General features: G+C 50.9%; 1 protein-coding gene across 1 annotated transcript in view; it reads right to left on the bottom strand.

The window, feature by feature from the left end:
• LOC113819848 (uncharacterized) overlaps window positions 1-11,202 on the bottom strand; it is a 250,693-nt gene extending 239,491 nt beyond the window's left edge. The window contains exons 1-2 of the mRNA XM_070131457.1: window positions 11,124-11,202; window positions 10,425-10,577 (exon numbers count right to left, since the gene is read on the bottom strand). Coding sequence (XP_069987558.1) covers window positions 10,425-10,485 — 61 coding nt within the window. The 5' untranslated portion in view covers window positions 10,486-10,577; window positions 11,124-11,202. The remainder of the gene's footprint in view (window positions 1-10,424; window positions 10,578-11,123) is intronic.
• Between the last annotated feature and the right edge of the window lie 38 nt (window positions 11,203-11,240).

The raw sequence follows: 11,240 nt of genomic DNA, 5'->3' as shown, positions 1-11,240 counted from the left end.
TCCCATCTCCCCCCTTATTTTCTATTATCTCCTTCACTATTCCATCATTTCCATCTTCTTTCTGCCACTTCTTTCGCATTTCTTGCTTCCATACAGCTTCCCCTTTCTTCTCGTGCACTCCATCACTCTCCTCCTCCCCCTCCCCGTCCCCGTCCCTCTCTCGCCGCCTCCAAGCGTCCGTTGCCATGACGACGGGCTCATCACGCGGCCAGTGACCAACCCGGCACCGCGTGGGCAAAAACCTCCCTCGCCCGCTCGCTGAGGTGGCCGGCGGAGCAAGGTACAGGGGGGGGGAGAAGGGGGCGATATACAGGGAGAAGGAGAGGTGGGGGGGGGGGGCGAGGGATCTTAAGGTGCCAAGCACGTGGTTTTACGGCGAAAGGCAGTGCATGCTCGGATGGCGCTGTGGCATGTCTGGGTGTGGTGTTGCGTGCGAAGCGCAGACTGGGCGTGTGAGCGGGCGTGGTCTCCGGGATCCTGCACGGGTCTGGACCAGGCTGGAAATGCTGGTGAAATTGGGCGAGCGGAAGCGTGTGTTCTTTGGACACTTCTTGTTTGTAACTCGGGAGAACAGAACAGACTTTGCGGGGTCTTTCTGCGAGCGAGGCCGAGCGAGGGCGTGGTCTCAGAGAGCCCCAGCGAGGCAGGGCGTGGTCTGGACCGAACTCGAGCCTCGACTGGCTTGAAATATACGGGGAAGTTACCTTGCAACTTCACGTCGAGCCTGAACTTCATTCTCGGCAAAAATTGCAACGAACAGGCCGTAAGGGAAAAGGCGAACAGCGAGGTTTTGCAGAAGGAAAAAGGAGGACTTGATGGACGCCGCGCTGGTCCGTTCTCCGCTTCTGACAGCCGCTGTGACAGAGACGGGCGGGGAAAAGGCATCCCTGTACGGCCGAAACCAACATCCACAGAACTTGGGGAACTATATCCGATACATAGGCTGCACCGCCGAGAAATTGAACAAATATTCCAATAAACCCGATATGCCTAGGCCTAAACATCAAAATTATGAAAAAAAACAAAAAAACATTCGCTTCACTCCCAGTCAAAATAAACGCAGAAAGTTTCCTATTCCATAAACAAACCTCATAAATTAAGCAACTTTATACACTTCTGAACTGTATGCATTTATAAACTTTCTAATATCCAATTCTCTTACAAACACATCTCACTCTCCACATGACCGTCAGTCAGTCAGCCAGTCAGCCAGTCAGTCAGTCAGTCTGTCCGTCTGTCTCTGTCTATCTGTCTGTCCGTCAGTCTGTCTACCCGTCTGTCTCTGTCTATCTGTCTCTCTTTGTCCGTCAGTCAGTCAGTCCGTCTGTCTGTCTATGTCCGTCTGTCTCTGTCTGTCTACCCGTCTGTCTCTGTCTATCTGTCTGTCCGTCAGTCTGTCTACCCGTCTGTCGGTCTGTCTCTGTCTATCTGTCTGTTCGTCAGTCTGTCTACCCGTCTGTCTCTCTTTGTCCGTCTGTCTCTGTCTATCTGTCTTTCTTTGTTCGTCTGTCTGTCTGTCTCTGTCTATCTGTCTCTCTTTGTCCGTCTGTCTGTCTGTCAGTCTGTCTACCCGTCTGTCCGTCTGTCTCTGTCTATCTGTCTCGCTTTGTCCGTCTGTCTCTGTCTATCTGTCTCTCTTTGTCCGACTGCCTCTGTCTATCTGTCTCTCTTTGTCCATCTGTCTGTCTGTCTGTGTGGCATCTCCCCGCGAACGGAGCCTCGACCGCTGGCCTAGTCATGCTCAATAAAACACAAACCGATAATTGCAAAGGGAGTCGAGTCCGCCGCGCGGGGTTATTACAACAAAAACTTTTGGGGCGAAGAGACTCGAGCGGGAGGGGAGGAGGGGGGGAGGAGGGGAGAGGCGGAGAGAGAGGAGAATGGAGGGAGGAGGGAAGGAGGGAAGGAAGGGAGAGAGGAGAGTGGAGGGAGGAGGGGAGAGAGGAGAGAGGGGAAGAGGTGGAGAGAAGGGAAGAAGACAGAGGAGGGAGAGAGGAGAGAGGGGAAGAGGTGGAGAGAAGGGAAGAAGAGGCAGGAGGGGAGGAGGGGAGGAGGAGAGGAGAGGAGAGAGGGGAAGAGGCGGACAGAAGGGAAGAAGCAGAGAGAGAGGAGGGAGAGGGAGAGGGGAGGGAAGGGAGAGGGGAGAGGCGGAAAGAGGGGGGACGGGAGAGGCGGAGAGAAGAGGAGGAGGGGAGAGGCGGTGAGAAGAAGAAGAGGGAAGAAGAAGAGGGAAGAAGAAGGAGGGGAGAAGCGGAGACGGAACGGGACGGGTTGGCGGCGCCTGGGTGAGGAGGGGGGGGGAGGGGGGGAGGGGAAGGAGATCAGTATCACCTGGAGGATGACATATAATTACATTCGCCACGCTGCGATAACTCCTTCCCGGCCATCCCCCTCTCTTTCTCCCTTTCCCTCTTCCTCTGTTTTCCTTCCCATTACTTCTCTCTGTGTCTCCTTCCATCTCCTCAACCACCTCTTCGTTAATTTCTAGCTATCTTTCTGGTCAACTGGATGTTCTGTTCCTCCAGATGATCCGCGCTCGGAACCCTAACTTATTTTCTCTGTTTCTTCCATTTTTTTTTCTCCGTACACGCAATAACATTTTTTGGTAATACATTCTGTTTCTCCTTGGGTCTGCCTTCGCCCACCCCCCTTTCTTCGCACCTCCCCTCCCCTTCTTCCCTCCTCTTCTCTCCGTCTCTCCCTCCTCATCTTCACTCCACCTCTCCCCTCCCCTTCTCTCCGCCTCCCCCTCCCCCTTTCTCCGCCTCTCCCCTCCTCTTCTCTCCGCTCTCCCTTCTCCCTCTCTCCCCTCCTTTCCTTCACTTCACACTCCGCCTCTCCCCTCCTTTCCTTCACTTCACACTCCGCCTCTCCCCTCCTTTCCTTCACTCCGCCTCTCCCCTCCTTTCCTTCACTCCGCCTCTCCCCTCCTTTCCTTCACTCCGCCTCTCCCCTCCTTTCCTTCACTCCGCCTCTCCCCTCCTTTCCTTCACTCCGCCTCTCCCCTCCTTTCCTTCACTCCGCCTCTCCCCTCCTTTCCTTCACTCCGCCTCTCCCCTCCTTTCCTTCACTCCGCCTCTTCCCTCCTTTCCTTCACTCCGCCTCTCCCCTCCTCTCCTTCACTCCATCTCTCCCCTCCTCTTCTTGTCTCCGCCTCTCCCCTTCCCTTCTTCCCCTCTCTCCACTTCCCCCCATCCTCTTCTTCCCTTCTCTCCGCCTCCCCCTTCCCTCGTCTCTCCGCCTCTCTCCACCACACGGCAAGGAGACCAAAAATACACAGAAAGCTCCGAAACCATCGCGGTTGATCAATAACGGACGCAATTAACCGGCGCACTTTGGTCTTCATTAACGACACCCGACCCGGAGCGAGGTAATCACAACTCGTGGCTACACACACACGTCCCTCCGACAATGACCGACGTGACGCCTCCGAAGCGGTAAACGGGGCCTTGCACTTCGCTGACCCACGCCGCCGCCGTCGCCGCCGCCGCCGCCGCCGCCGCCGCCGCCGCCGCCGCGCTCCGGGTCCCGCCGATAATGGCACGATTCATAAACTCCGCGCCGCGCCCCCCGCTGGACTCCGCGCCGACCTTCACCTCGTCTTCCCTACGGCGAGCGACCCCCTTCTCTCGCCTGCGTGAAGTGTTGCGTCATGCACTGCGATGAGTCATGGGCGCCGCCCGGTACCTGCAGCATTTATCATCGCCTTTTAACGACCGGGGAGGGCGGGACGGGAATAACAATAGGCATATCTACAATGGCATCATCATTATATCAATTACATTAAGGACGACAATCAAACGCCAGCGACAATCTGGACAATCCACAGTGTGGCCATCAACCCCCTCCCCCCCCCCGCCCCCTAAAAAGTGCCTCGTCGCCGCTGGCCATGAGTCAACCGCGCCCCCGATCCTCAGCTTACTCCCCACGCCCACTGGGACAAAAGGGGCTCCCCGGTTCGCGGATAATCAACGTGCAAATTAGCAAGCGACGATGCAAAAATAGCGAATCGATAGCCACCCTGTTCTGGCGCTGGAAGGAAGAATCGATAAAAGGGATTTGTTCTAATGTGGTTAATGGCGCAGGTGATGGCCACTCCATGGAGGCTAATTGCAGGTATGCCCGAGTCAGAGGCCATGCATTAGGGCAACGGCACACCTCACCCATGCCCTTCTGGCGGCTGCGTCTCACAACCAAAGCGTCGAAAAGTAAAACGGGAAAACACGAAGGTCTATCGGTGCGAATATGAAGAATAACGAGCACAGACAATCAGCAAGTTACATAACCCAAAAGCGAAATGATTTCTCGCGCAAATGCTTCATTCCCCATTAACCACGAGACAATCAACACTAAACATCGCAGCCCTACCTATGTTTAATAGTAAACATCCACCATCAACGAAAAACAAAGTAAAGAAAGAAAGAAAGAATGAAAGGAAAAAAAAAACATCAACGAAAAACAAAGTAAAGAAAGAAAGAAAGAATGAAAGGAAAAAAAAAACATCAACGAAAAACAAAGTAAAGAAAGAAAGAGAATGAAAGAAAAAAAGAAAAAAGAATGGCATCTGATGTTCCGTAACGAACAAAACAAAAAACGCGTCTACTCCCCTACCCCTTCCCCCCTCCCCTCCCTGCCGAAGGACCGCCTGAGGATCCCGGGCAGATGAACGGGAAGCTCGTCGAAGGATCCCTCCCACGGCGGCCACGCCCCTGGCCCGCCTGAGGATTCCCTCCAACACTTCCTGTATTTCTCGTTTTCCTTCCCTGCGTCGCTCCTTCTCGTTTGGTTGTTAGCCTGTCGTTTACCAAGGAGTCCCTTGCCCATTTGCCGCACACAGGGAGCGAGCCATTAAGCGCGTCCACCCGACACAGCCTTGCAATTATATGCAAAACCAGCTCCTGCCTCTCAGCCTCGCCTGTGGATCTCCCAAGTGGCGGTTCGCGTCACTCGCCAGCATGGCCCGGCTGTCGACACGCTCGTCGAAACGGTCTTTCTTTCCATTCCCGTTCTCATGTTCTTATCTTTCCTCTAATAATACTCTCTCTCTCTCTCTCTCTCTGTCTGTCGCCCTCTCTATTTCCCTCTCCCTCTTCCCCTCCCCCTACCCCTCTCTCTCTATTTGCCTCCCCCTCTTCCCCCCCTCTCCCTCTCCCTCTCTCTCTCCCTCTTCCCCCCTCTCTCTTTCCCTCCGCCCCCCCTCTCTCTCTATTTCCTTTTCTCTCTTCCCTCTCTCTATTTCCCTCCCCCCTCTCTCTCTCCCCCTCCCCAAATGCGTGCAGTACGTAAACCACCCAACCGTTCATAAACAAGTAACTGAGCCCCACAGCCGTTTCAACAAGCATTGCTTTCTCGGCCGACGCAAGCACCGAGGTCCTGTTCGCTTGTCAACGCGTTTGTCTCTGTCCACCCAGCCTCGCCAGGCACTCCAGCACCTTCTGCAATTCTAAATTCATTCACTAAAACGGCGAAAACCTTGTGCTTGTGTAGTTCCCAAAATAACCTGGTTTACTAATTGCTAAATTGCTTAATAGTGTCAGCCAAGTCTTTAAACGTGATCTCGTGTGTTTGTTGGTTTGTGTGTGTGTGTGTATGTCTGCTTGTGGCTATGTCACTGAATGTCTAGGTCTTGTGTCTATGTCTGTGTATGTGTGCATGTATGTCCATGTCCGTCTATGTCTGTATCTGTATATATACTTATGTATGTGTATATTATGTACGTATACATCCGTCTATATCTGTATCAGTGTCTACATCTATGTATGTATATGAATGTACATGTTCATCTACGTCTGTATGGGTGTGCCTTTCTGACGAAACCAACCCCCCCCTCCCCCCTCCGCCCCTCAGAACCAACTAAAAACCAAACAGCTAGTTTCTATTTAGGCTTCAGAGAGTAAATCAGTTTCGAACGCAGCCCAATCCTCTTCACACTGCTTCTTGGCTATTTTCTGACACTGCTAACAACACACTTTTCACTCAAAAGTACTAACACAACATCGCATAAACATTCCAATAACTGTTCAAGTCAACAGTTCGAATCTCGTTCCCGTGAGAAATCAAAACAAAAGCAAAATCAAAGAATTAAATTTCCTTTTCCGGTTAACGATCCACTCCAGCCTACTTAACCGAAGAGAAAAAAAAATCCACTCCAACTGATAAAAATTCATAACAATGGCTCCCCCCCCCTTTGCCCGTGTCAGTCAGCAGGGTGCCGCCCCCCTCCCCCCTCCTCCTGCTCGCCCACTCGCCTGTCGGAGCCACGGCCGCCGTCGGGGCAGAGCAGGGAGGGAAACTAAGCATCGAAAACTCTCGAGAAATTAACGGAATATTTGCATAAAACACCGCTATATTATTTATTTTCGAGTCGCAAACACACGTACACATTTATACATGAGAAAGAGAAAGAGAGAGGGGAGAGAGAGAGGGAGAGGGGCGAAAGAGAGAGGGGAGAGGGAGAGGGGAGAGGGGAGAGGGGAGAGGGTAGAGGGAGAGCGAGGGAGGGAAGGAGGGAGGGAGAGAGGGAAGGAGGGAGGGAGAGAGAGGGAAGGAGGGAGGGAGAGAGAGGGAAGGAGGGAGAGAGAGGGAAGGAGGGAGGGAGAGAGAGGGAAGGAGGGAGGGAGAGAGAGGGAAGGAGGGAGGGAGAGAGAGGGAAGGAGGGAGGGAGAGAGAGAGAAGGAGGGAGGGAGAGGGAAGGAGGGAAGGAGGGAAGGAGGGAGGGAGTGAGAGGGAGGGACGGAGGGAGGGAGGGATAGAGAGAGCAAGAAAGATAGAGAGAGAGAGAGAGAGCAAGAAAGATAGATAGAGAGAGAGAGAGAGCAAGATAGATAGAGAGAGAGAGAGAGAGCAAGAAAGATAGAGAGAGAGAGAGAGCAAGAAAGACAGACGCAACAGAGAAACAGAGAGAGAAAAAAGAGAGAGACAGAGTACAGTTACTTCACGACATAAAGCAACGGCGAACCAACAAAAACAAAAGGAAGACCAACTCCCGCATGCGAAAGCCGGATATTTTTTTCTTTTTCTTCAGTTATACAACCGATAATTTTTTTTCTCGTGATCAGGACCAGAATTCGTTTGTCATAACCTCCCCCCTCCCCCTCTTCCCTCCCTCCCACGCCAACCCCCCCACCCCCACCCCCCCTAGCGCCGGATACACTACCGTTGCATCAGCCACTGCAACATTCCTGTCCCGACTCAGTGGGCCGGCTCCGTGCATTTTACGTGTCTGCTCGCAACGCCACTCGTCGGAAGGCAACCAGTGATTTAGGGCCGCCATCTTGTCAGATAATAAAAAAATATATACATCAGGGAAAAAATTAGGCAGCCAGTGATTTTGGACCGCCGCCATCTTGTCAGATAATAATAATAAAAAAATATATATACATCAGGGAAAAATTAGGCAGCCAGTGATTTAGGGCCGCCATCATCTTGTCGGATAATAATGAAAAAAATATATACATCAGAGAAAAATTATGAAGACACATCACGATGCGTTTCAAAAACATGTCTAACTCATTCGCCCTCCGTCCAGTGACAACCGTCGAAAATAAAATCAAACAAAATAACAAAAAAGTCGAAAGTAAACAAGAGAAACAAAATAAATAAAGACTGCATCTCCACACCTCCCCCCCCCACCCCGCCCACGCCCCAACACCGGCACCGGCTTCCAGCGACGCCCATCCCCATGCACACCGAGTCACGCCACTCGCCACTTCACGGTTATTCTGCTTCCCCACAAATCCCCTGTACACATGGCCGTGCACTGCCGCTCTCCTCGCCGTCGGGTTCTCTCTCTCTCTCTTCCCTCTTTCTTGTCCTACACCGCGGTATTTGGGATCTGTGTTTTCTTCAAGATTATTCGCTTTACCTAGGCTTATTTTTCTGGTGTTGTCTTTCTCTTCTTCGTCTCTCTCTTTCTTTCTCTCTCTCTCTCCCCCTCTCTCCCTCCTTCCCTCTCTCTCTCTCTCTCCCCCTTTCTCCCTCCTTCCCTCCCTCTCTCTCCCCCTTTCTCCCTCCCTCCCTCTCCGTCTCCCTCTTTCTCCCTCCCTTCTAGCCTAAGGCTACAATAGCATTCCCTTCCCAAAGTCTTCCATGTGCTATCTACAACTGTTGCTTCAATAAATTCCTCTAAGCACAATAATCAGACTCGTCCTCGGGAGGCTACCAACGACCCTCCTCACCCCCCCCCCCCCCCCGGCAGAAGAGGGGGGATGAAAGGCCCTCTTCAACTCCCCATATAATACAGAGGGATAATAAATGCACACACGGTACAATGACCACTCGTAATTTATCATTCGCCGATTCGTTGCTTTGTTATTTTCCTTCACCCTTTTCTTTCTCCGTCTCTTTTCATGAGCCTATGATGAGACTCTCGCCTTTCAGCGCTCCTTCCCACGTTCGACAAGGAATGAATTTTCTCGTCTGGTGCGCTTGTCGTTCTTCACTTTTCTTTCTCCTGTTCCAGTCTCTTTCCCCTCCTCCCTCCCCCTCTCTCTCTCACTCTCTCTCTCACATACTCTCTCTCCTTCTCACTCTCTCTCACACACACACACACACTCTCTCTCTCTCTCTCTCACACACACACACACTCTCTCTCTCTCACACACACACACTCTCTCTCTCTCTCTCACACACACACACTCTCTCTCTCACACACACACACTCTCTCTCTCTCTCTCACACACACTCTCCCTCCTTCCCTCCCTCCCCCTCTCCCTCCTTCCCTTTCTCCCTATAGCCAGCGTTCACCCTCCCCCTTTTCCCCTTTTAGCGTCCCTTCCCCCTGGCACTTCGCATTCCCTTCGACCCACCCTCCAGGGCCCCCCTCCCTTGTCCCCAAACAAAACATTCTTCACACAGGCTTCTGGGAATGTGCAATAAATACCATTCTGGAGCCAAGCAGGTCCTGGGAGGGAAAACATGGTTCCCTTTCTCCTCCTGCAGACCGTCGGGACTGAAGGGGTGTTGTTGAGGGGGGGGGGTTGAGAAGAGCAGGATGAGAGGAGGAGGAGGAGGAAGGAAAATCCTGAACCGGTAGATGACACGGTTTAATGCTCTGGAATTCCGCATTCTTCAAACGAGATATCATGAGGTATTTTCAAACGGGGCTCATACACTCCGATACCAAGTGCACATTATGGAGAGGTGATGGAAATCAATAAAAACGTTAGTTCGATAAAACGCTATTGATCACACTGGCGATACTTATTCATGATGAATAAAATAAAGAAACATTGACATTTCGTGTTAACTGAATTGGTGCCTTTCTAGAAAAAAAGATATCCAAGCACTTTCTTCTCCTCAATATGTCTATCTGTGTCTATCTGTCTGTCTGTCTATTTATTCATCTATCTATCCATCTATCTGGCCTTCTCCCAAACATTATTTTCATTTAATAACGCATTAGAAAAATAAATTCGGAAAGCATATGTGTGTGTATGTACATGTGTATGTGTATACGTATATGTATATATGTATACGTATATGTGCATGTGCATGTGCATGTGCGCGCGTGCGTGCGTGCGTGCATGCGTGTATGTGTGTGTGTGTGTGTGTGTGTGTGTGTGTGTGTGTGTGTGTGTGTGTGTGTGTGTGTGTGTGTGTGTGTGTGTGTGTGTGTGTGTGTGTGTGTGTGCGCGCGCGCGCGTGCGAGTATATTATCCAATATAGGCCTATATGCCCAGTCATTCTGGCCAGCCTGCTTCCTCCCTCGCCCCTTCCTTACCCAACCCGCCCGCAGCTACAACAAACCCTAACCCTACCTTACGAAAATCCCAAACCCAACGAAGAGCTTTGATTCAAGCAGCGCCCAGCCTCTCCTCCGCGCCCACGCCCCCCTTCGTACGTGCGCGGGCGAGGGCGAGGCACCAATTGAAGTTCATTCATAATGTCCACGACGGCTCCGCTCTCCCTGCTGCATCTTTTGACAGCTCTGTTTGCGCTCGCTCTCGCCTGCCAACGCCCGGGTAGTTGTAACAGCAATGACGATAATTCTTAACTTCATGAAAAATTTCCAAAAGCGCTAAAAAAAGACCCTTTGTAGCCCAAGAGTAAATAACTTTCATTCACATTGAAGTTATTTAGGTGCCTTTGCGTCTTCAGAACGAATTGGTCTCCTAAGAACTGGCGGGGAATTTCCTTATTAACACCTTAGAGGCTCTGGTCGTCCGCAAAGAGTGCCAGTGCAAGGGTAGTGGGGGGAGGGGGGGGTCGTAACCCTATTAGCGTGATGAAGGAAGTTTCACGTCTACTTAAGTGGCGCCATGACGTAAGTTACAAGGAAATTATCCAATGTATTTTATTGAGAGTAACACGCTCCCCTCCTTCCCCCTCGTGGAATAAATACCCAGTGTATGGTGGAGATAATGAAATGTAATCTATTTTCGTAATAAACGAAAAAAGAAATTAAATTCCTCACGAAGTCTTACCTTGCTGAAGAATGACAGCTATCAGTGCCGTAGCTTTTAGGTTATCTGCTGTTATGGCCATGGCTGAGTGTTGGTGTCACAGGAGGTCGTCGGGAGTTATTTGACAGTCAGAGTAAGTTCCACAATTTAGAGCAAAAGTAACACTGCCGAAATCTGTCAGAGGACGAGCAGTTTAGTCAAAAGACTAAAATTATAGGAATGAACGATTATCAAAGGCAAAAACTGTTTTAGTTACTGTAACATCTAGATAGATAAGCAAAAACACTTCAGAAAAGTGAGGCTAAAATTATTTTCGTATCAGGAAGGCGTGTCAAAAGCGTTTTTAAAGATGAACTGCCAACCCCTTTAACTGTGTCAAACGATTTCTTCTACCGAAAAAGAACTACAAAACTCGATTTTCTTATCTGCCAAAAGACAATATATTTCTAAGGCAAATAACTTATCCGAAAAAGAGAGAATGACAAGCGTGATTTCAGCAGAAAAGGAACCAAAACACAAATCGCTGGTTTCGTTTTCGGATCGCACAGCGTGGTTGCCTCATGCTCTCCGACTCAACCTTTCATAATTCACAAAAAGAGCAGAGTCTGGCAAGATTTTCAATATGCTCCTCCCTAGCGTCAAATAACTATCACAGAGGCACGCTTCTTGGCGGTTGTCACAACCGTAAAATAAGAAGCAACGATTAGAAGCCCAAATTACCGAGGAGCGGTGAGGGTGCAACACTACCACTCTGGCGGCACACTGACAACTGACAGAACGGCGGCCACTCCGCGCCGCCGAGTCTTCTGTGCGGAGGCCAGACGCCGATTTATGCTC

The sequence above is a fragment of the Penaeus vannamei genome, chromosome 16 (assembly GCF_042767895.1).
Source record: "Penaeus vannamei isolate JL-2024 chromosome 16, ASM4276789v1, whole genome shotgun sequence".
In the NCBI taxonomy this organism is placed as follows: domain Eukaryota; kingdom Metazoa; phylum Arthropoda; class Malacostraca; order Decapoda; family Penaeidae; genus Penaeus; species Penaeus vannamei.
The sequence above is the reverse complement of the archived record's forward strand: the minus strand, read 5'-3'. Positions and strand labels throughout refer to the sequence as shown.